Source organism: Rattus rattus, chromosome 9 (assembly GCF_011064425.1).
Source record: "Rattus rattus isolate New Zealand chromosome 9, Rrattus_CSIRO_v1, whole genome shotgun sequence".
NCBI lineage: Eukaryota > Metazoa > Chordata > Mammalia > Rodentia > Muridae > Rattus > Rattus rattus.
The window spans coordinates 63,101,332-63,127,106 of NC_046162.1; the positions used below are offsets into that span (position 1 = coordinate 63,101,332).

Below are 25,775 nucleotides of genomic sequence, written 5' to 3' on the forward strand. Positions count from 1 at the left end.
GAGAAGTCAGGGTGGTTGTTGGTCATTTGGTGGGGTGGGGTGGAGAGGTTGCAGTTATGCTCAAAGAAGAAACGAAAGGAAAGAAATTAGATCCAGGGGTCTCTATCTTATTTTTTCCCCTCTAACCTTTCTCTCCTATCTGGTGATGGGAGTGAAACAGGGGTGGGAGAATAAAGGGTGGGAAAAAGAACCACAAAGTAGCAAAGGCTACAAGAAGCTCCCAGGAATATGACAGAGTGAGGCAGAGACAAGGGATGTGAGCATTCTTGTGGATATGTCTGGAATGGGGTTGACCCTTGGGCCTCTCCACTAAGGCAGGAGTTTTAGGCAGCAAAGAACTGACATTTGGGCCTACCTCACTTTCTAATAGAACAGAAGGCTCTTAGGGGTTCAGGGGATCCCCGGCTGAGGAGAAGGCTACAAAGACAAGCTGGTTGGGGGATAGTTCAGGTCAAGCACCAAGCATATGCTATCAGAAAATGGGGACAGCAAGCACAGGGAAAGAGACTAACAGGAAGACCGCAGGATGTAGGGCAGGAAAGTAGAAATGACTAGACTTCCTGATGCTGCCCTCCTGGAAGAGGGGATTCCCAGACACTTGCCATCCCCTAGAGATTATGCTGGTGGAGGTGTGTTTAACTTCTTCAGTATAAAGAGTTAAGAATACCGTTCCTTTTATTATTTATTTCGTGTATTTGTGACTGTGTGAACATGTACACCAACCATAATATGTGGAGGACAGGGAAAACTCATGGTAGTTGGTCCTCTCCTTCCACTCTGTGGGTCCCAGAGTGTGAATTAGGTCATCAGGCTGATGCATCAACAGAGCCATCTCCCTGGCCCTCAGTTGACCTGAGAATTTAAACGACAGGGAAGACAGGCCAGCCTACAACTAATTACTGGTGTGGGCCCATGCAGGCCCCTCCCAGTAACCAGTCCCATTCCATTCAACTCTTCTTAGTCCAGTGGATAAGCTCCATGAAAGCTGGGGTCCTGGAGAATCATTCACCCTTTGATGCTTGAGGTATCAGACCAAATCTTGGAAGGACTTCTTGTGGCCCTGCCTTACCCAGAGCTCTGAAGGAGGATCAACTCCTTCACTTAGCCCTCTCTGCCTGGCGACAGGCTCTAGTTGCAACCTCCACCCACCCTCGGCATGTGCCCCCTTGTCACAGTCTCATGAACCATCTACAAAGCAAAAACCTAAGTCCAGAAATAACTCCCCACCCACGACTCGCAGGCTCCACCCCTGAGCTCCTAGTCGTTCCGCCTACCGGCGCCTCCTGCTAAACCGAAGTTAGCCCTTTGGGGCTCCAGGATGGGCATCCTGGGGACTATCAGGTCAGCTAGGGGAAGAGCACAGGGCCCCACAGGTGCGGGTCCTTGCTCACTGACATGCACTGCTTAGGGAGTCCGGTAAGCTACGGAACACCATGCATCTCTTCCTTCGGTACAGCGCACAAGTCGGAACTCTGTGTTGAGACTCCTGTTTCTGCCCGGCGGGACACCAGCGCCGCTCAGAGTTCACCGGGACCAAGGTTGCGGACTCCAGTCGCTATGGTAACGTGGCCCGAACTTTAGGCGCGGGCGGGAGAGTGCGGATGCTCGGAATCCTGGAGACCCCGGTCCCGCCTGGCGCAGCTCTAGGTCGTACGCAGGAGTCGAAGCTAATTCCGTAGGGTCCTGCCGGGTGACACACGCGGTGAGTGGACGGCCATCGCATCAGGTTCTGCTCCCCTGTAGCTTTGACCCAGACTCCCGAAACGCCTATCTCGTGAGTAGCCACACGCGGTTATCCTCGGATAGCCTCCAGCACCAGCACTGGGTGCAGTTTCACTCAAACCGGCACATAACTGCATTGTTTTCACTGCTTTGCAACCTGCAACAGCGCTTCAGTCCCTCATTGACTTCATTAGTCCATTGTCTTGTAGACTGCATTACTTCCTGGGTTGGCCCGATGTTTAACGCGATTAAGTTACACTTTTTTTTTTTTTTTTTGGAAGCTGGGGACCGAACCCAGGGCCTTGTGCTTGCTAGGCAAGCGCTCTACCACTGAGCTAAATCCCCAACCCCTAAGTTACACATTTTTAACAAGAAAATGGCAGCGTCTCTCAAAAGGCAGACGCCCGTTACTGGGGAATACTTTCGTCGCTAAGTTTTGAGTGGTTTAAGTGGTGCCTGCCAAGTGGCTAACATAAAGCTACTATTTTCTGCTCTGCATGATGGCACGTTCCTTAAAGTCCCAGCACTTGGGAGGCAGAGGAAGGTGGATCTCCTTGATTTCAAGGCCAGCCTGGTCTTCATACTTCCAGGACAGCCAGAGATTTGTAGAGACCCTTTCTTAAAAACTAAATAAGTAACAGAGTTACTATTTTCTTATTGTAAATAATAAATACCATTTGGGGAGGTGCTTGACTGTGTCTTGCTTCTAACCATATTTTCTGTTACTAATTTTAGCATACATCAGTGAAAGCTTCCTGATTTTTTTTTTTTGTTTTGTTTTGTTTTAATCTCTGTCTTATTCTTGCTATGTTAGGTGGAGAAAATGAATCACACGTTAACTGAATCAAACCATTTAAACCTTTGGGACTAAACTGGGATACAGTTTCCAGCAGTCTTTATTTAGAATCTGGATCAGAGTAGGTTTCAATCACTGCTCTGGCAGCTGGGGCCCTGGGAGAGCTGCAGGAAACAGGCACAGAATGTATTCTCTGGGGCTCCTGCCTGGGTACAGGGCTGTCCTCCCTGAGGATAAGAGGTGAAGGATAACCACAGCTCCAAGGGATTGGGGATGGCACAGGCTAGTCATGCAGAGATGGAGTTCATTGATGTCCCCACAGGGAGGACCTCAAAAGTCACTGCCCTTCCACTATATCCTGGAACCCTTTATGAAACTGCTTCATAACGACCATGCAGGAATTCCCTTGGCTTCAGGAACAGTCCCATATAAGCCCGTTGTCTTAGTTACTGTTCTATGGCTACGAAGAGACCATGACCAAAGCAACTCTTATAAAAGAAAGCAGTTAACTGGGGGCTTACTGCTTCAGAGGCTTAGTCTACTATCATCATGGCAGCGAGCATAGTTCTGGATAGCTGACAGCTACATTCTGATCCACAGACAGACGGAGAGACAGCCCAGCATGGCTTTTGAAACCTCAAAGCCCACCCTAGTGACACACTTCCTCCTGCAAGGCCACACCTCCTAATCCTTGCAATCTTCTCAAATAGTTCCACTCCCTGTTGACTGAGCATTCGAATATGTAAGCCACCACACCCGTATATCAGCTCCCAGGATATACTTCTTTTGCTTTTCTCTGGGATGCTTGACTTGCAGGACCTGGTCTGTTATTTTTCTCCCTCTCCCTGATAGTACTTTACCTTCAAGCAATTCCAATCTTTTCAGAAAGCTGAAGATTTCCCAGTCACAGCACATCCTCATTAACTGGCCCAATGACTCTTCTGGTCCTGTGTCTCTTGTCTCTTCTTAAGCACCCAGATAATTCCAGTAATTTCAGTCTGAAGAGCCAGCATCTCTATTCTGAGTCCTGGATTTTCTTTTTACTGAAGCCGTAAGGCCTTATTTGAAACTGGCAGAGAATCAGCACCTGCATTGCCTGATGTGGAGTCAGAGAGCCATGGCGTTTAAGTGTGGTGGCCTCTTTCTGCCTCTGGCAGCCTCTGTCCTGAAGTAATTATGTATGTGGTATTTGTCAAATATTTTCTATTTCTATTACTCCTACATTTATTAGCTGGCACTTTGCTGTAAAACAATCTTTCCTTATAATTTTTCCATTAATTAATTTATTCACCTTACATTTCGGTTGCAGCTCCTCTTCTCCTTCCTCTCTCCCCTGTTAAGGCCTAGGTAACTATTGCCTGTCCAGCAGCTGTTTTGTGATGTTAGCAATATAAGGAAACTTTCTCCTGCTCTAGCTGATTGCATTTTCTGTTATGGTCTATGCTTTGGTGTTCTTGGGAACAAATAGAATTAAAACTGCTTTGTGTGGTTAGCCACAAGAAGCGTGGACCCGAGCCACCCAGCAGCCTTCCTGCACCTGTGTCTGAGCTTTTGTGGTCTCTTGTCTTCTTAAACTGCCCCTGGGATAGACCTCAACATAGGAGAGCCACCCGCACTGACGTACGAAGCCATTTTGAGTAAAACTCTCATTTTGAGTAGGGGTCGAATAAAGTTTAAGTTCCCAAGATCTACCTGGGAATTGACATCCTACTTGGCAGAAAAAGAGACATGTATATGGGTAACTGACAGCCTGGATGGCAAGCCAAGTTGCCCAGCCACAATTGACTACCCCAACCAATGGGAACAGGATAAGTGTACAAAAAGCACATGCTCCTAAGGAAATTCCCTATCCCTAAACCCTGATTGGTGAAATAACTTGGCACAGATGTTTTTGGATTTCAAGGCTTAAAAGCTCTGTAGGATCCTGGCTTCAGGTCACAGGTAACTCTTAAGTCTGGTCTGTGGCCCTGATCAATCAGTCCTGGGGCAAATGCTCAATAAACTATCCCAAATGCTCAATAAACTATCCCTTTCTGACTAAGATTGGTGTTTGAGTGGTTTGTGAGGTGACTCCTGGACCCCAGCACCCCCCAACCCCCAACACTCTAGAAGTCTGAAGCAGAGGTAGAGGCAGAAAGATCTCTGTGAGTTCCAGGCCAGTATGGTCTGCATAGAGAGTTTGTCTCAGAAAAACAAAAAGGAAAACAAAGACTGAATTGTCTTTGTTGCCATGTGGTGGAGCACATTTTTTTTTTTTTTTTTTTTTTTTTTTTTTTTAGTATAGAATAGAATTTATTTGGGGACATGGAAAGGGAGTTGAGAAGGGAGTAGAGGCAGAGAAAGAGAGGGACAGAGAAGGATGGGGGGGCAGGCTAGGAACACACGTGGAGAGCAAGGGGGGGGAAGGGAGAGAGGGAGAAAGGGGTCAGGGGAGAGAAGTGGCAGAGTGGTGGAGCACATTTTTAATTGCAGCACTCAGAAGGCAGAGACAGGCAGATCTCTGAGTTCGAGGCTAGCCTGGTCTGCAGAGTGAGTTCCAGGATAGCAAGGGCTACACAGAGTAACTCCCTTCCTCTCCCCCTCCAAAAAAGAAAACAAATGCCCTGCAGGCTTGCCTGCTTATGGCTTGATCTCATGGGGGCATTTTCTCAATTGAGGTTCCCTCTTCTCAGATGACTATAGCTTGTGTCAAATTGACATAAAATTAACTGGCACAGGGAGGAGTGATTGACTCACTTTACACAACCATAGATGTCACAAGGAAAGATAAGACAAGAACTAGAGTCAGGAGCTGAAGCAGGGGCCATGGAGGGCACTCACTGTTCACTGGCCTGCTTGTTCTTCATGGTTTGCCCAGTTTGTTTTCTTATCCCAGCCAAGACCACCTGCCCAGAGTGGTACCATCCACACTGGGCTAGACCCTCACACATTAACCAAGAAACTGCCTCACAGCCTTGCTTACAGGCAATCTCGAGCAGTCTTATGGAGGCATTCTTTTCAACTGACATTCCTTTTCCCAAATAACTCCAAGCTCGTGCCAGGCTAACAAAAAGCTAAGCAGGACATCCTGTAGCACACACAACATGGCTTCAGAATGGCAGCTCATTTTCCTATGAAAAACAGGCCTATTATAACTGTCAGGTATATTGCTTATGTGCAGTTTTTACATTTACTTAGAATGTAGAACCAAAATATTATTTTTCAAAGTCTGTGTGTGTGAAAATATTCCCCAGCCCCGTGATACCCATTTTTTTTTTTTTTCTTTTTTTTTTTTTTTTCTGGGGCTGGGGACTGAACCCAGGACCTTGCGCTTCCTAGGTAAGCGCTCTACCACTGAGCCAAATCCCCAACCCCCGTGATACCCATTTTTAATGGCATTAGGCTTTCTCGTTTTTATTTTACTCTGAATGCTTATTACTAAGTTTTGTGGGTTTGGGGGCATGTGAAACGTATGTATCTAATAGTCCACATGGACCTAGCTCTTTTTTTTTTTTTTTTTTTTTGGTTTTTTTTTTTCGGAGCTGGGGACCGAACCCAGGGCCTTGCGCTTCCTAGGTAAGTGCTCTACCACTGAGCTAAATCCCCAGCCCCATGGACCTAGCTCTTAAGTGTGAGATTGTATGACTTCTCTTCCATTTTATTTCTCAATTACTTGTGTGACCCAGGGAGTGTAGTAAGATAGTGGAGATCCATTTAAAAATTGTAACCGTAACTTTTATTCTCAGTTTACTGCTTCAGTCTGGCACCTAAGCTTAGTCCTGGAAGCTTCGAGCCTCTATACAATCTTATCTAGGCCTAGAATGTTTTTAGTCTCTGAGACTTGCTACTAAATAAACTTACTCCTTCCCAGTTGTTTCTTCAGTCTAGGTGTCTGGTTGAGTTCAGCTATTATGACTCAAGCTTCTCCCCCAGCTGACTGATTTGATCTGGCCTCTCTCTCTTGGCCTTTCCTGAATTGCCTCATATCAACTTTGGCAATCTGTTCTGGCTTCTCCTCACTCTCTGGCTTACACACACACACACACACACACACACACACACACACCCTCTCCCTCTCTTCCTGCAACTTGCTAACTTGTGTCCGTAAAACTGTCCCAGTAAAGCTCCTCTCTTTCTCCCTTGTGAGAGTTGGGCATATCCTATCCTGTCAAATCTTTCTTTGATTTGTCACTTTTTCTGTCACTCAGTTTGACATAATTTTCAAACATGGGCTCTTCCTTCTACAAACTAACTTTACCTTCGTTTGGGATTAAAGGTGTGTGCTAAGGGTGTGCTAAAGGCTGAGCCACACCACAACCAGAAACAGGGTTTTTCAGTAAATAACACGATCTCAGGGTTCAAATATCCAGCAACAAAAGAAAATGGTTGTAGCTGTGGCTCTGGCAGTTAATGATGAATATGAAAAAACTTGGGACCTTTGAATTTTGTCTCCTGTGAGCATTTAAAGGGTAGACTCCCTGAGCTTAGTTCAAGTCCTTCAAATGTTTGTGAGTAAAGGTCGTTGGGTAGTGTGGTGATTAACACTGATCATCAATTAAAGTCCCTAGAATCATTTATGAGCATATCTGGGCATATCTGAGAGACTTTCCCAATTAAGGTGATTGAAGTGGAAAGACCCACCCTCACTGGAGGGCGCACCATTCCATAGACCGATGTCTCAGCTGAAGAAGAAAGAGAGCTAAAAGCTAACTGAGCAGCAGGGATGATCTCTTTTTGCTTTTTAAGTGTGGGTGTGACGTGGTGACGTGGTGACATGGTGACATGGTGACCAGCTGCTCTGTGTTCCTGCTGTCCTGCCTGCCTGTGCTGCCAAACTGTGAGCCCAAACAAGGAAGCCCCTCCCTCCCCCCCCCCCCTCCTCCCTCCCTCCCCTCCCTCTCTCCCTCCCCCCCCCTCCCTCCCAGCCATGACAGGATGACAGTGTCCCCCATCCAGAGTAGATAGTGTTCTTCTGCACCGGACACGGCAGCTTTTCTTATTGGTAACAGAGAGAACCAAGTACACCCGAGCTGCAGTTCTTCACAGGAAGGAAACCAAAGGAAACAGCCACTGTGGAAGGCTGTCCAGTTCTGGTGCCCAGACAGCTTGTCCTCAGTTCTGTTCTTATGCTTTTACAACTTATCCTTTTTCTAAACTGTAGCGTCTACTACTGCATATTAATACTTTTCAATTAATTATCAACCAGATGTTTATTAATTGTCTCACATTTGTAGACAGTTGAATGAAGGGTTGTCAATTCTGTGCCTCACCTGTTGAGCAGAAAGCACACCGTGCTTTTCATAGGTTTCTGCTGCATATCCCTGAACAGCAACTGTAGGGGGCCTGCTGGGGAGTTAGGCACATGGTGGGCACGGCAAGGACCCCTGCTGGGCCTGTGGGAAGGCTCTTTCCCTCTCAGATAGACTTTTCTTAGGTGACTTCAGGGCTTGGTTTTGAATTGCTCCCTCTTAAGGGTGGTGTCAGCTATTAAGAGGGCCCTGCTCCCAGCTCTGGTACTCTCTGGCTCTGTTGTAACTTCGTGAAGTCCCAGCGTCTTTTATCACCCGGAGAGGCTGATTGTCTTTCCATATCAACCTTTTGCTGTGTGTTGCTCTCCCACTGACCAGATCCTGTGCTCAGGAGCGGCTTCTGCAGGCCTGATTGCACGCACCCTTGCTACACACTGTGTTGGGCCTTGTGAGCTCTCGAGCTGAGTTCATGAGCTGCTGCATGTGCTACCATATTGTTTGTGACATCTTAATTCAGAGTCACACCCCCCACATGATGGATGCGGGACTGGGGGCTCCTGCGTTCTGTGCCATACTGAGCATGTCTTACAGATGATGCCTCTCCTATCTGGAAGTCTGATTGGCCCGTAAGCCCCATGGGAAATCATGTCTTTCAGGAAGAGTCGTTCCATCTTCCCAAATCCAGAGGTTTCTAAGGCTCTCTAGACTTCACAGGTACACTGACAACACCCCATTAGATTTTCAAAAAGAAAGCCTAGTGTTCCATTTGTTCATTTCTGAAACAGGCCTCAGCACTTAGCCTAGGCTTTAAAATCAAGCCTGTGATCCCCCTGCCTCAGCCATCAAAAGCTAGAGTTTCAGGAAAGTGCCATCTCACCTGGCAAGTTTAATGTTTTAAAAATAAGAAGAGAGAGAGAGAGAGAGAGAGAGAGAGAGAGAGAGAGAGAGAGAGAGAGAGAGAGAACAAATGAACAAATTGATGTGCTCCCCTGGTCAATGCTGCTCTGTTGGCAGAGAGTCTCCTAGACACCATGCACACTGCTGTGGCCTACCTTCCTCCAGAGGCTTCTCCTGTAGCTCCCCAAGACTATGTGTTGAATGACTAGGGTTCCAGTGCTCTAGGTGGAGCAGCCCCTCAGTTAGGCTGAACCTAAAGGAACCCCGTAGCCATGGGGAATGCTAGTTATCTTCCTCACTGCTCTGACAAGAGCTGTTTAGGAAGGAGGGTCTCTTGGCTCACAGAGAGCATAGACTGTCATGGCAGGAGTGTGAGGCCACCAAGATACAGGCATCGGGGATGAAGCAATGAAGAGTCAGGCCTGTTAGTGAGATGACCAGACCATTGAGTAGGATGCAGGAACTGAACAGAGCTGTAGAGTGGATGCCAGGCAGACAGGTAGGCAGGCGGCAGGCGTCTCCTGAACTCAAGTGAAGGGTGGCTTGTAGCAGTTCTGAGAAGCCAGGCGGCCGTGACGGGTTGTGAAGCTAGAGCTTATGCCAGGTGAGCAGCAGGATAAACAAAGCTGACCCAGATTGTAACCTGCTCCTAGGAACTCCATCTCAGCACACTCAAGGAGCTCTGAGGTCTCCAGTGATTGGCACTGGTGGGCCAGCCTCTTCTGGATGCAGCTAGGGGGACCCTTGCTCCAAATTTCGTTCTTGGCAGCACTCAGATTCGCTATGCCACTGTGCTCTCCTCCTGTGCCCGAGAATCAGGGACTGCACAGCCAGTGTTTTGTTTGTGTCTCTATACAGCCCTTGCTTGGTCCCTAATGGGTTGAGGACCCTGACCAGCTTTGAGAAGCTTTGTCAGGCTTGTCCCCTACATGCTGATAGAAGCCTCTCTGTGGGAGACCAGCAGGGCAGGGCTAGGGTTGTAAGTTGCTGTGTGCCTTGAGGCCCCTACCAAATACCGCCTGGTCCATAGACCTTCCAGGCCCTCGGTGATTCAGTGCTTACAAGACACACACAGAGCTGTGCTCACTGTTGGATGGAAAACCCCTTCTTTCCTGTGAAATACACTCTTGGTTTTTTAGTCCAGGTGATGTATAATGATTTGGACTGTAATTCTAAATTTTATTCATTTATTTTTATGTCTCTATGCATGTTCTTGTGGAAGTTTTATGTGTACCATGTGTTTGAAGGAACCTGTAGACATCAGAGGAAGGCATCAGAGGCCCTGAAACTGGACTTACAAATGCGTGTGAGCTGCCATGTGGGTGCTGGTAAAGGAATTGGGTCCTCTACAAGGACAGCGAGTACTCTTAACCATGGAGCCATCTCTCCAGCCTGACTGTGACTAGTTCTTCTTATCAATAATTTCATGAGTTAAATTTTCTGTAAGTAGTATTGCCTATATAAAGAGCAGCTATTGGCTTAGCAACTCTGGAGTTGATGTAAACATATAACACAGCACACCATAATACACGTGAGCTCATCCATGTTATACCATATACACCATGCTGTAATATACTCACAAACGTCCACAGCACCACACACTCATACATGTACACCACGGTACAACATACACACATACACACTACACGGCACAACACACACACACACTACACGGTACAATACACACTACACACACGTACACACACCCCCCACACACATCATGTCCTTCTCCATGCACACATACAGCACAGCACAAGAGCAACCCCTGTTTTTGAGTTTTATGTCTGTGATGGCCTACTCATTGTTGATTTGAGTAGAGGTGAGGTAACCTATATTACCTTCACTCTGGGCTATCTCAGGGTGATGGCCATGATTATTTTTACCTCTCTGTAAATATACTATACATAAGACTAGTGAGTTGAAGTGATCCAGGACAGTGTGTTTTTCTTTCTAAAGAATACCCATTTACAGAGTCATACTGCCACCTTCTTTGGGGTGACAGCGATACAAAACTGTTACTGCCAGAAGCCTCCATGTGCCCTGGAAAAGACTGTTGGAGGGTTGGGATTTAGCTCAGTGGTAGAGCGCTTGCCTAGCAAGCGCAAGGCCCTGGGTTCAGTCCCCAACTCCGAAAAAAAAAATGAAAAAAAAAAAAAGATTGTTGGAAGATGGTGACATTAGAGAAGAGTTCTCGTGGCTCCCCTCTTGACTCCCCTCATGGCTCTCCTCGTGGCTCCCCTCGTGGCTCCCCTCGTGGCTCCCTTTGCTTACATTACACTTGGCTCTTGTGCCTAGGTGATGGTGCCCAGCATTGTTGACCTTCTGTCCTTCCCTGTGGGTATCCTTGGGCTGACTATAAATAAAGCCAGGAGCCTGGCTACAAGCTAAATGGCTCTGTATACAGAAAAGAATCCCTTTTATGTAGAGTACTGGCTGCAGGCCTCACTAGAACCAGTAATAGTCTGTAGTGTGCCTTGATAAGAAACAGTCTCTTCTAATGTGCTTGTGGCCCCTGCAGTTCCAGCCCTGTAGGCCCATTCCTCAATCCTCCAGTAAGTTGCTTTGAAAGACTTGTTAGCTATTTGGCAACGTAGTTTTATAATGTTGGATCTAATATTTTTAAAAATTAAGACTTTAGCCAGACACAGTGGCACATAGCTATTACCCTCCCTATTCAGGAGGTTAAAACTGTATTGGGAGTTCAAGGTCAGCCTGGGCAACTTAGTAATATTCCATCTCAAAAACTGCTGAACTTGTATCTTGTTTTTTAAATTTGCTTTTTAACCAAGCAATGGTGGCATAGATCTTTAATACCAGCATGTGGGAGGCAGAGGCAGGCAGATCTCTGTGAGTTCAAGGCCAGCGTGGTCTATAGAGAGAGTTCCAGAACAGCCAAGGCAAAACAGAAGAAACCCTGCCTCAAAACCCAAAAATAAATAAATAAGTAAATTTATTTTTATGAGTTAGAGTTCCTAATGGTGTGCCACTTGTTTCTTCTTTGCTGCAGCTGTCACCATGCTGCCGCCATGCTCAGAGCGGGAACTGAGTGAGCTTTTGGCACAAAAGGAGGAGGAATGGCGAGCCCTGCAGGCCCACCGTGCACAGCTGCAGGAGGCAGCTCTACAGGCTACTCAGAACCGCCTGGAGGAGGCACAAGGGAAGCTGAGGCGCCTACAGGAGGACTTTGTTTACAACCTTCAGGTGCTGGAAGAGAGGGATCGTGAACTGGAGCGCTATGACGTTGAATTCACCCAGGCCCGCAGGCGGGAGGAGGCCCAACAAGCAGAGGCCAGTGAGCTCAAGATAGAGGTGGCCAAGCTGAAACAGGAACTCACCAGAGAGGCCAGGCGCATGGAGGAGCTGCAGCATCAGCATAAGCTAATGCTGCAGGAGCACCGCTTGGAGCTGGAGCGTGTCCACAGGTGCATTATCCTTACCAATTATTGTGTATGACGCCCAGTGGTGAGGTGCATGTGCCACCAGGTGCTCAGTAGTACAGGATGCTCGGTGGAACTGGGTGAGTGAGTGAGATGTGTGCTCTACAGGATGCTCAGTGGAACTGTGAGTGAGTGAGATGTGTGCTCTACAGGATGCTCAGCGGAACTGTGAGTGAGTGAGATGTGTGCTCTACAGGATGCTCAGTGGAACTGTGAGTGAGTGAGATGTGTGCTCTACAGGATGCTCAGTGGAACTGTGAGTGAGTGAGATGTGTGCTCTACAGGATGCTCAGCGGAACTGTGAGTGAGTGAGATGTGTGCTCTACAGGATGCTCAGCGGAACAGTGAGTGAGTGAGATGTGTGCTCTACAGGATGCTCCGTGGAACTGTGAGTGAGTGAGATGTGTGCTCTATAGGATGCTCCGTGGAACTGTGAACTTTTCCTTAGGTCTCAGCCCAAGATGTTTTGGTTTTGTTTTCGTTGTTTTGTTTTTTTATATAAGATCTCACTGGCTGCCCTGGAACTTACTTTGTAGAGCAGACTGACCAAAATTCAGAGAACCTCCTATCTCTGCCTCCTGAAATGCTGGAACTGAAGACATGTGCCATTATTCCAGCATGACAGATGCTATCTGCTGACATTCTTAGCTTTAAAGTTTGATGGAAGCTGCTGGTCTGCTGTTTTAGCAATACATTCCACAAGTTTCACCTAACATGGCAGAGATGTTGTGTCAGACACGGAGGTCTTTAGTACATGTTCTGCAGCGCCTGTGACCCAGTCAGGAAGTGCTGTTCAACCACTGTCTGGAGGATTCTCAGCACGGATGTCAGCTCACACTTTGTTGTTTGCTGTACTTATATATAGCTGTAGGGTTGTTGTAGCTGTCCTCAGACACACCAAAATAGGGCATCAAGTCTCATTACAGATGGTTGTGAGTCACCATGTGGTTGCTGGGATTTGAACTCAGGAACTGGAAGAGCAGTCAGTGCTCCTAACCACCAAGCCATCCCTCCAGCCCAGCTCACACTTTGAAGCTGAAGCTGCTTTGTGTTATTTTGTGACTCTCCTTTTCCTCCAAACCTGAGACCTTTCAGCCATGTTCAGATACTTGTCAGTCACCAGTTGTTAACCACCCTACAAATCCTCAGGGCTCTGTCTGTCTGTCTGTCTGTCTGTCTGTTTGAGACAGGATTTCTCTGTGTATCCCTGGCTGTCCTGGAGTTCACTCTGTAGACCAGGCTGGCCTCTAACTTAGAAATCTCCCTGTCTCTGCCTCCCAAGGGCTGGGGTTAAAGGTCAAAGGAGCCACCACTGCCTGGCTCTGTTTATCTTTTTTTTTTTTAAAGATTTATTTATTTATTATATATATGTACACTGTAGCTGCCTTCAGACACACAAGAAGAGGGCATCAGATCTCATTGCAGATGGTTGTGAGTCACCATGTGGTTGCTGGGATTTGAACTCAGGACCTCTAGAAGAGCAGTCAGTGCTCTTAACCACTGAGCCATCTCTCCAGCCCTGTTTCTCTATCTTTTATTTTTAGTTTATTTTCGTTCCATTGTCATATGATGTCTAATGTTTGTGTTAAGTTCACCAGTTCTCTCCTTTGCCATATCCATCATAACTAGAATGTGAGACTTTTGTTTAGGTTATTTACTTTTTAAATCTTTTAATTGTTGTTGTTTTGAGACAGGGCCTCACTATATAGACCAGGCTGGCCTTGAACTCACAGAGATCTGCCTGCCTCTGCCTCTGCCTCTGCCTCTGCCTCTGCCTCTGCCTCTGCCTCTGCCTCTGCCTCTGCCTCAGCCTCAGCCTCTGCCTCAGCCTCAGCCTCAGCCTCCCAAGTGCTAGGATCCTGATTAAAGGGGATAGTGACCTGTGTTTCCCTTGGTTTTTCTAAATATTGGCATCTTTCGATGATTAACCCTTCTATCTCATTATATAGTCCTGACTGACCTGGAATTCACTATGTAGACCAGGTTGGCCTTGAACATAGCGATCAGCCTGTCTCTGCCTCCTGAGTGCTGGGATAAAGGTGTGTGCCACCATGCTGGCCCTTTTCCTCATTCTATGTTGTGTTTTCTTCTGCACAGTTGGTCCCTTTGTTTAGGGGTGGCAGGCAGGTTCAGGTGAAGCAGAAGTCCTACTTCTTGGAGGCTGGTTGCATGCACTCCTGCAAAAGCCATATACTGGCTCCATGGGTGAGGTACACCCTACAGTGTGTACAATCAATGAACATTCAGTATGGCTCTCTGAACACCCTGTCTGCTTACCACAGTGACAAGAACAGCGAACTCAACCACCAGCGGGAGCAGTATGAGAACCTGAAGTGGAAACTGGAGAGAAAACTGAAGGAACTTGATGGTGAGCTTGCTCTGCAGAGACAGGTAGATCATCCCTAGGGTTGGTTCTTAGGGGCATACCTTGCCAACTAGTTTGGAATGTAGATGATGAGGGGTTCATTGAATATGCTCTCCTGGGAGAAGGGAATCCTGGGGCTGATTTATGCTGTAGGGCTTTGTTGGATGCTGTGAGAACTCACTGCCAATTTGTTCTTTTCTCATGCATTAGTGAACTGACCTTTAGGGTCTTGGAGGCCACCCCATTATCTACCATGTAGGCTGCAGAACCTGGAACTTGGTTGTATCTGAACCCAAAGGCCCTAGAAACTGGAGCCCCACCCTGTAGGGCGGGAGAGATGAGGTCAGGACTCAAGCAGAGGGCAAAGGAGTGTTCTCTGGTCTTCATCAGACTGGCAGACAATGCCTGCACCAGGAAGATGGGTCTTTTTACACTGATTCCTGGTTGGGAAACTTGTTCATAGACAGACCCAGAAATAATCACTTACCAACTAGCTGGGAAGCCTTTGGGCTAGTAAAGTTGACCCATAAGGCTAACCATTACAAATCTACCCCTTGTCAACCTAGTCCCATTACACATCTCCCCATTGCTCTAAGCAATTTGACCTCAAAATAAAGACATTAGAAGTTTGTCCTCCCACTGAACCTGAGACAACAGTTCTGAATATATTTTCCCAAGTATGGAAGGAAGCATTTGTTTGTTTTTAAGATAAAGTCTTGTAGCCAGCCAGTAGTAGTCCTTGCCTTTAATCCCAGCACTGGAAAGGCAGAGGCAGGAAGCTTTCTGTAAGCTTGAGGCCAGAGCTACAGAGTGAGTTCTAGGATCTCGATTTTGCCTTAACCTTCCAAGTGCCTACACTGCCTTGTCCAGGTAAAGTTTTAATGAATGCTCACTCTTCTGATGTCCATAGCATTAGTACTTTAATCCAGATTTGGTAATAGTCAATCAATATTATGTTATATGGCAAAAGAGTAGAAGAAAGAAAACAAACAGTTGTCCTGCATGTGTATATATGTACTCACATATTCTTAAGAAAATAGGGAAGAAACAGTTGGGTGGTCACGTGGCATCTGTTATAGCATCATGGAGATTGCAGCTGTTGAGACCCTCTAGGCTACATGATGCAAACTTGTCAGAAAAACAAAGAGAGTTGAGTGTGCAGGCCTGAGCTGGATATGTGTGTGGCTCTGGCGGGAGAGATCATGTTTGAACGTGTTAGTTGGGGCATCACCTTTGGGGAGAGATCACCTTTGAAGCAGAGGTTGTGGAGTCTGTAACTGAAGTGGCAGGAGAGATGGTAACAGCAACAACCACTTTTCAGAGACAGTGGAAGAGGAGATTGGACAAGAGGACAGCCCTAGAGGCCACAACAGAGGCCAAGACCAAAGACGTACACTGTGTATTTTTATTTCAAATGTGTTATATTAATTTGTTTGTGTGTATATGGGGGGAGGGCAAACTTACACATGCTGTAGCATGCTTGTGAAGGTCAGAGGACACCCTGTAGAAATCAGTTCTCACTGTCTACCATTTTGGGTTCCAGGGAATTGAACTCAGGTCATTAAGCTGGGTGAGAGAGTCATCTCTGTAGCCAGAGCATTGTGTCCATATTTGAAGAGTTCCTTCAATCTCCATGGGGATGAGTTTGTAAATGTACCATAGAAGACAATAAGATACCTTTTTTTTCTTTTTAAATTTTATATGTATCGGTGTTTTGGATGTATGTACATGCCCACAGAGGTCAGCAGAGGGCATCAGGCCTTCAACTGTCATTGCAGACGGTTGTGAACCATCATGTGGATGCAGGATCTCTGGAAGAGCAGCCAGTGCTCTGAACCACTGAACAGCCTCTGCGCTAAAGGTGCCTTATTTCAATCTTCTGTTTATTTAAGAACTGAAGGACAAATTGGAAAAGTAGATGAAACATTTGAACAACTCAGATATTTTATTTCCAGTTAAATTGTTAGAAATCTTAAAGACAGTGTACTTTAAAAATGACATACAGACACCTAAAGGTTATATTGACCCTAAAAGTTGCTACCACACATCCTCCAGGTGAGAAAGGTCTTGCTTGAAGCAGTGACAGGTGAGGTCAAGGAAGAGGAGCTGAAAGTAGTGAGTTTAGAGGACAGAGAGGAAGTGATGTCACAACTAACACACTTCCGCCTTAGCTGTGGGATGGAAAGAGGAAGTGATGTCACAACTGACACACTTCCGCCTTGGCTATGGGATGGAGAGAGGAAGTGATGCCCCAACTAACACGTCTGCTTTGGCTCTGGGATGGGCTTCTTCCATGATTGGAAACTTGTGTCATTCTGACAGTGGAACTGAAATGTCAGTCTCATGTAACAACAACGGTAGATTTTGCTCTAAAAGCATGAACAAACTTGGTATTTTATACAGAGCCTGACAGTCTGTTAATGCTTAATAAATCGACATGAATTTTCATTAGAAATATATTTGAATTTTTAAAATAAAATGTTGTGTTCCTTTATTTTAAAAAGAATGAAAGTGTGCTGGAGAGATGGCTTAGTGGTTAAGAGCACTGACTGCTCTTCCAGAGGTCCTGAGTTCAACTCCCAGCAACCACATGGTGGCTCATGACCATCTGTAATGGAATCCGATGCCCTCTTCTGGTGTATGTGAAGACAGCTACAGTGTAACTCATACATAGAATAAAATAAATTAAAAAAAAAAAAAAAGAATGAAAGTAAATACTTATATTCCACCATGTCTGGGCCCTTGGCCATAGTCACAGAACATAGTAATACTAGGCGTCTCAGGGATCTTTCTGACCTCCACTGTGGCATAATCAGCCAGTACGTCCTGGGAGTCTGGGCCATTCACCTCAGTCAACACTGTAGTTCCTTTCCTCACCTAATGACCTAGGGGCTGGAGGGCCCCAAAGTGGTGACAGTGCCTGAGTGGAGCCATTGCAGTGCTTGAAGAATTTCCCACTCTGGAATCAAGACTTGTAGCTCACACAGCAGAGCATAGCACTCTGGGAACAGGAGGCAAATGTTTTACTAGAAGTAATGATGAGCAATGCCGTTCTTATTACTACCTCTCAATTCCTGGACCCATGAGTTGTCGCCATGGCAGAAATGACCATTTATAGAATTCCAATCCAGAGCTTATTCATCCTTTTAGACCTCGTTTCAGCTCAGCAATTAATGCCACCTAGCTGGTACTGTCAATTAATCTTCAAAAGTCCATTTCACTGGTCATTCAAGCCAGCTGCTCATGATGGGGAAACCATGGTAAGACTCATGAATCTTACAACCACGACCCCACTGAATTCTGCTTCAACTGTGAAGCAAGTCCTTGGTCAGAAGTAATGTCAGCAATGGTGGAATACCATCCCTGTGGATGAGGCATTCTGTGGTCCATAAACTGTAGTATTGGTAGAAGCATTACATGTAGGGAACGTAAGTTCATACTCAGAATAAATAAATACCTGTTCTGATAAGGGTACAGTGATGTCCCCTCCATGATGGCATGGACCAATGTTAATCAGTCTGCTACCAGGCCTCTGGCTCGTCATCCCGGGAACAATGCCACAGGAGAACTCTAGTTCTGGTCGCAGTACTCAGATGGATCTGCAACGCGAGAATCAGTGAAGAGTTGCATATTTGCCCTTTTTTCCTTCCAAACAAAGTGAGTTCACTGCCCAAAGTCCCTCAGGGAAGGATTACTGTCCCTCGGGTGTAAGCTCAGTGGTAGAGCGCTTGCCTAGGAAGCGCAAGGCCCTGGGTATACAGGGAGAGCCTGTATACTGCAGCTGTACACCCTCAGGTGGTGCCTGAGAATCACGGTGCAGCTAAGCCTTATCTTCCTCTGTGAACTGCTTATAGGAGCTCCCTGTGGGACCACAGATGCAGGCTAGAGTGAGGGCCATCGCCGTTTAACTCACTGTACTCTGTAGATACCATTTTTCCTTGATGGTGTATTGCAGTAAATGTCAAACTGTAGCTTAGTGGGTCAGATGGTGAACCAGCTGGAGTCTCATGGTAAATTGGTGGCCGATAGCCAAGTGTTTGAGTTTATACCAAGACCCAGTGGCCGGCCAAGAGTTTCCTGACAAAAAGGAAAAAGGGAGCCTGGCCTAGTGGTGCACACCTTTAATCCAATCGAGGCAGGGGGAATCTCTGAGTCCTACAGAGTCTCTGTGAGTTGCCCAGCCAGGGCAACATGAGACCCTCACACGCACACACACATAAAAACCAAGATGTGGGTAGAGGGGCTTGGGGATTTAGTTCAATGGTAGAGCATTTGCCATGCCCTGGGTTTGGTCTTCAGCTCTGGGAGAGGAAAAAAATGATAAAATAACAAAAGCCAAACCATTGAGGCATGGTGGCACAGGCCTTTAATCTGATCTCTTGGGAGGCAGAGGTAGCAGACAGATGTTTGATTTTGAGGCCAGCCTGGTCTACATAGTGAGTTCCAGGGCAGCCAGAGGTACATAGTGAGATGCCATCTCTAAAAAACCAAACTAACCATCTAAACAAACAAAAACCAAGCAAAACAAAACAAACAAACATAAAAGGAGAGGGTTTGTCCTTTTATTTTTCCCCAGTGTTGGGGGTGAAATCCAGAACTTCGCACATCCTAAGCAATTGAGTTGCATCCCCAGCCTAGAGACCTGGTTATCTGTGGATAATGTTGAAGCTTCTGCCACCTCAGGCACCATGGAGTCGTGTCATATGACCCAAGTGACAAAGCACAGCAGCCTTGTCCTTGACCTACTAGAGAACTCTCTTGAATCTTTTTTTTTTTTTTTTTTTTTGGTTCTTTTTTTCGGAGCTGGGACCTAACCAGGCCTTGGCGCTTCCTAGGCAAGCGCCTACCACTGAGCTAAATCCCCAACCCCGCTCTCTGGAATCTTAGGTCCCATTCATACTGCCAGGCATAGTGGCTCTCACCTTTAATCCCAGCACTCAGGAGGCAGACACAGGGGGATCTCAGTTCCAGGATAGCCAGGTCTACAGTGAGACCCTACCTCAAAAAACAAGTGGAGAGGGGAGAAAAGGCAAACACTTGACGCCTTTTTGAAGGTAGCCATGTTCCCCACTTTACTAGTAACCCAGGTAGTGTTTGGGACTGCTCAGTGGCATCCAAGTAAGGTGTGCGTTGCCTCCAAAGTCTGAAGAGGCCCGTCGTCGGGTGTCCTGCTTTTTGGCTGTGGCAGGTGCCAGACCAGGAACTTGGATTTTAGAGATAGGGGCCGCTGCATTTTAGTCAGGTTCTACGTCCCAACCACTGATATGCAAGTCTGTCACCACCAAGTTCACAGTGTTCTCTGCCATCTTCACTGCCATCGGTGTGAGGCTCATTCTGGTTATTGACCTGAGGGGCCTTGGAAGAGGGAACCTTGACTGAGAATTGCTTTTATTGCTAACTGATTGCTAATTGATGTAGGAGGGCCCCAGCTCACGGTGATCCTGGGCTACAGAAGAAGGAACAGTCCAGGGGGAGCCAACAAGCAGCACTTGTCCATGGCCTCTGCTCTCTTCCTGCATTGGCTTCTCTTGATGGTGGACTTTAACCTCTTACTGAGCGAACCCTTCTTTCCCCACGTTGTTTTTGATGGAGCAATTTGTCACAGTAACAGAATCAAGCAGAACAGTGTAACAGACCAGTGCCATGTCCTCATGTGGAAAGGTCAATATCCCTGTGAGCTAAACTGCGGAATGGGGTCTGGGGCCAATAGAAGCCCCAGGTAGGACAGTACAGATACATTTCAGCCTTGGCAGCCAAAAGCAGGCCTACTACTACTGGGCCTCATGGGCAAAGGAACAGACATCTATCAGGTCAGTAGCTGTACCAAGCATAAGAATATGTACTTCTAGGGGCTGGAGAGATGGCTCAGCAGTTAAGGGCACTGGCTGCTCTTCCAGAGGACCTGGGTTCAATTCCCAGCACCCACATGACAGCTCACAATTATCTGTTACTCTAGTTCCAGAGGATCTGACACACTGAGAAGAGCAATTCTCAAGGTGGAACCTCTTATAAACCTGCTCTAGGCCTGCATGTCCTAGCATACGTAGACCCATGCTCCCACCCCTGTGACTTTTGAGGGAGTCACCTAGCCTGGTGGCTGGGATCCAGGTTAAACTTCCTCTCTCCTTATAAGGTCAAGTTCAGCTAGCACTTGGGACTCCTCCCTATGCAAATAAGACATCTCCAGTACCCTGGCCCTGGCCAGTGACCTCACTCATCCCATAGCCCTTTCTCACCGCCAAAGGTTCAAATAAATAGCCTTTGTTCCCCTAATTAAACGAGCTTCTCAATGAAGCCCACCTCCCAAGAACTCTTTCTCTCTCCTGCTCACCCTGCCTGTCACCCGAGGTCTCCGTCACCCCTGCTGTTCCTATCTAGCTTTACCTGTCAGGGCACCTACCTGGGTCTGACGAGGACGATCGTTTTAATCAACCAACAACAGGTTTGACTTCCAAAACAGCCAGGAGTCTTGCCCATTGAGCCAGATCCTGGAAATATGTAGTCAAGAAAAGATTAATTGTACCAGATATGGTGGTTCAAGGTAGCAAGTAATCTTAATACCTGGGAGGCAGAGGCAGGAGAATCACTATGAGTTTAAGGATAACTTGGCCTACAAAATGAGAACCTGTCTAAAAAGTTAGCAACAACCACCAAAAACAACTCAGCAACTAAGAAACGACTCCCCTGCGGTGGCACCACAGTCGCCAAAGGAGTCTCAAGAGAGTCTTTAGCTGGAAAAGGCTGCTGAGAGGTTGGTTTGCTCCGACTCAGTGGAATGCACTCGGGTGTCCAAGGGAACTTTGGCTCCGTCATTCAGGCGGCATCCCCATCTCTGGACTCAAGAAACCTTGACATGCTACTATGCCAGCTCTGCTGCAAGAGGCTAGGGAGAGGTCTCCCCCCATAGAGGCTGGAATAGCCAGCCCGAGGCGGCCCAGGGCAGTCTGCCTAGAGCAGCCTGATGTGGCTTGGAGCAGTGTTGGCCTTCTGGGTAGTGGTCAGGAGAGAGTTGTGTAAACGCAGTATTCCTCAAGGCCCTGCCTTCTGTTGTTGGGCCAGAGTCTCACATGTCGGTCACCTTTGTAAATAGAGTGGATTCATGAAATAATGATTTTTCTCTTATAAATTTAAACAAGCTGACGGCTAGTAACTGACTGTTCTGCTTAACCTCAGCACGTACTGTGAACCAGAGAAACCCTTTTTCCTGTTGGTCGTCACAGGTTCACAAGACGCTGGAGGAGATTTACTCACTCCTTTCAGAAGTGTTTCTGAACGCATGCCACAGGCTGGTAGCTCTTCAGGCTGGGGTTGCGCACGGATACCTGCCATGCCTGTCATGCTTGCCCTCACCGAGCGGAGAACACCTAGGGACAGTTCACTACCTGTGGACGTGACGAAACAGGAGTGGGGTGTGGTTGGACTCAAGTACGGTGAGAGGGCGAGAAGGGCCGTAGACGTTGGTGGGGGCGCAGAAGAGAGTTCAGCAGGAGGAAGACAAGAACCCACCTATGTGCTCAGGGATACCTAGAAGCTAGAGTTGGAGTTCAGAGGAGGAATGTCCTCGGTGGAGCTGGGCCTTCAGGGCCTTACAGACTCTGGCACCATGGGAAGCTGTTGCGTGTTTGTGTAGAGCAGTGACCTACGTGACTGAGGGCCAGACGTGGGAGAAGTAGCCAGCGGGCAGGCTGATGGGGCGTGCTTGGGTAGCAGGCCCCTGCAGATAAAAGCATGGCAACTCTTGGTATGCCTAGGAGGGGAGCCAGTGGGGACTTCTAACCCTGACCTGACCCTGAGCCCTGATGGGTCTGACAGGAGAGGCAGGTGTCATAAATGCTTCTGGTTGGTTTGAGCACAGAGGCTGGCTGCCACAAAGAACACGCACAAGGAAACACAGTGACGGATTGTTGTGTGAGGTCCCCTGGTTTATCCAAGACCTCTAGACAGGAACCTGGAGCTGTCACTAAATCCCGAGTATGGATGCAGGTCCCCAGAACCTTGACAACAAAAGCACAGTAGAGACAGGACCAGAAGGTGGCAGCACAGGCTTGATGTTGTATAGAACTCTGCTCTCTGGCGGCCACAACCTGCAGAACTTACTCTGTGGATTTTGTTCAGAAAAAACCAAACCAAAACAAAACAAAACAAAAAAAAAACCAAATGTTTCAAGATTCTGTGGGTTTGTTGTTGTTGTTTGGTTATTTGGTTGTTTGGTTTTGAGTCTTTTGAGGCAGATTCCTAACATGTAGCCAAGGCTGCCTAGAACTTGAGGGGATCTTCTCTATCTTTGCCTACCAGGTTCTTTCTCCGTTTACAGGTAGTTCCACCAACTCACCACCCTCCTTTCTTTTCCCCTCCCTCCCTCCTTCCCTCCCTCCCTCCCTCCTTCCCTCCCTCTCTCCCTCCCTCCCTTCTTTCCTTCCTTCCTTCCTTCGTTTCTATGCTTGGAATAGAACCCAGGGTACCACACATGACAGGCAAGCATTCTGCCATGATTTTATAATTATAATAATGACTTTAATATTCTGATTCCAGTAAGGGTCACTCGTGTGACTACATATTTCACATTTACCTCTCAAGGGACTGAAAGGGGAAACATAACTTCTAGTTGTGCCTTTTGCAGTTTCCTGAGTCAGAAAGTGAGACCTGCTGCTGCAGAGCTCACATAGTGCACCCCGTTTGTATGGGGCCTGTCTGGAAGGGGTGGGGGCAACTCCCTCAGAGCTACATCTGTACTCCCTCAGCCTGTCCTTCAGGGCTGGAGTCTGGTAGTGGGCAGCACAGGGTCGGGCCCAGGACTAGAGGGGCTCCCATGAGTCCCTGAGCACTCAGTCTTCCCCAGGGGCTCTTGCTCTATGCTGATCAAAAATGAGACAAAGGTACCTGACCCCAGTAATAAAGAAATTAGGCTTTTTGGTTCACCGGTAGCTGGAGAATCCAAACACTCTTATCAGCCAGTGACCCCATAGAGGGCCTCATCATGTCAGAAATGAAAAGGAAGTGTGTAGAAGGGAATGTATGCTATCCTGACAGCAATGCTAACTGAACTGCAAGAATTATACCAGCCATTCCTCAGAGAGAGGCTTCTTAAAGTAGTTTCATTTATGACCCCATTTTACCTGAGAATTTTTGTTATTGTTTCTTTGGTTGGTTGGTTGGTTGGTTTTGTTTGTTTTTCAAGACAGGATTTCTCTGTGTAGCCCTGGCTGTCCTGGAACTTACTCTGTAAATCAGGCTGGCCTTGAACTCAGAGATCCGCCTGCATCTGCCTCCTTAGTGCTTAGATTGACGGTATATGTTGATATAGATACATAGATCTTGAAGAATGTTGATAGGAAAATATAGTTAAACAGTTTTGTATGTAGAACAGAAAACTTTGTGTGTACAGATGTTGTAATTCATTATGAGCAGCGGTCTCACACCTGAGCTGAGATGTTTGCAGCGGCTGCTCTCCTCTCTTGACTCTTATTCCAGGAACTGCTGCAAGAATTTGAATCTGAAGCTCAGAGAAGGGAGCATGAGTTCCAACTGAGAGCTGATGACTTGAGCAACACTGTCTTGACCCACGAGCTCAAGGTAACTGGCTGGGCAGGGTTTTTGAAGTGTTTCCAGTTTTCAAGTTCACTGTTGCCAGCTTTAATTACCCTGTACTACAGAACACCATGCTGTTCTTTGTTCTTTTTTTTTTTTTTTTTTTTTTTCTTTTTTTGGAGCTGGGGACCAACCCAGAGCCTTGCGCTTGCTAGGCAAGTGCTCTACCACTGAGCTAAATCCCCAACCCCTGTTCTTTGTTCTTTTGTTAGTTAGTTTTTTGTTTGTTTGTTTGTTTGTTTGTTTTGAGACAGGGTTTCTCTGTATAGTCCTGTCTATCCTGGAGCTAGATCTGTAGTCCAGTCTGGCCTCGAACTCAGAGATCTGCCTGCCTCTGCCAAGTGCTGGGACCACACCAGGTTTTGCACTGTTCCTTTTTTTTTTTTTTTTTTTAATATTGGGAGATGCTTTTTCTCTTTATTTTGCATATATCTGGTGTCTGGTACTGGGGGTTGATCTCGAGACCTTTTGCATGCTAGACAAGTGCTCTGCCACTGAGCCACTGAGTCCTAACCAGCTCAGCTAGAAGCCATACTGTTCCTTTTACGCATTTACTCTCCTGGAACTTTTCAATCTCCTTCAGGTAAAGCTGCTGAACAAAGAGCTTCAGGCTTTAAAAAGAAGCTGGAGCACAGGCAACAGAGAGTCTGCAGAAGGCAGAAACAGAGCACATTGAATTAGAGAGGAAGCTACAGGACCATGCCCGGGAGCTACAGGATCTGGAGGCCATGAAGGATGCTCGGTGCGTGGGTTCTGCTCTCAAGGCATTGTGGCCGTAAGGACTAGACCCTGGTGGCGCTGCCTTCCTGGCTTCTTCCAGTTCTATTCTTTGGTCTCTTATGTAACTGCTCTTCTTTACTGACACAGTTTCTGTTTAGGATAAAGGACTTGGAGAAGAAGCTTCACTCTGTACAGCTGGCCAAGAAGAAAGCTGAGGAGACTTTCAGGAGGAAGTGCGTATTTCTGCCTGGGTGGTGCCTCTGGAAAAGAGTCTGGATCATACTCGCTGGAGACAAGAGCCCTGTGACGGGGTAGCCTGAGCTGGGATACCACTTTGGTTAACTGCATGCTCTACTTCCTTAGAAAGGGTTAGGCATCCAGTGTCTCAAAGCTTAAAATGTTTGAAGGGCCAAGACTCCAATCCAGTTCATTGATAAAACACAAACTAAAAATGTCTAAAACTCTGGATTTAGTCTACAGGGTCTAAAACAGGCTTTAAAATATAACCTTAGTTAAATTTTAACTTTTATGGGTAAATGAGATGGCTCTGTGGATAAAGTCACTTGTCAACATGGTGGGTGACTTGAGTTCCATCCCTGGAACCCACGTGGTAAAAGGAGAGAACTGGCTCCATACACACACCCCACACTAGATAAATACATATTTTAAAATTTAACATTAACATTTAAAATTTGAATGTTCTACTCACTAGTTTATAAGTTGTAGACTATTAGCCCCAAGCTTTGCCATGCTGACACAGTCACCTGGTTGGCCACCCCTTACTCTCAGATGCAGACTCTCTTGAGTTCTCTTTTTCCTGTTGATATACCCTGTACTCAGTGTGGGTTGGGACCCAGCCAACAGGAACAGGCACAACACCCAGGAAGTAGATAGTATGTTGGCTCAAGGCGGAACTTCAGCAATGCAATTAAAGCGTTGTTCATCTTCCCGGTACAGCAGGGTTCAGGAGGTGCTGGAACAGCATAGTCAACAAGGAATGGGGTTGGGGATGCCAGCTAGAC

The 25,775-nt window shown here is 46.9% G+C and overlaps 1 protein-coding gene across 1 annotated transcript in view; it reads left to right on the forward strand.

Annotated features, from left to right (window-relative positions):
- Positions 1–1,263: 1,263 nt before the first annotated feature.
- Positions 1,264–25,775, forward strand: part of Ccdc57 (coiled-coil domain containing 57) — a 103,581-nt gene continuing 79,069 nt past the window's right edge. The window contains 7 exon segments of the mRNA XM_032913584.1: positions 1,264–1,702; positions 11,651–12,065; positions 14,363–14,471; positions 23,917–24,018; positions 24,617–24,649; positions 24,651–24,775; positions 24,912–24,986. Coding sequence (XP_032769475.1) covers positions 11,659–12,065; positions 14,363–14,471; positions 23,917–24,018; positions 24,617–24,649; positions 24,651–24,775; positions 24,912–24,986 — 851 coding nt within the window. The 5' untranslated portion in view covers positions 1,264–1,702; positions 11,651–11,658.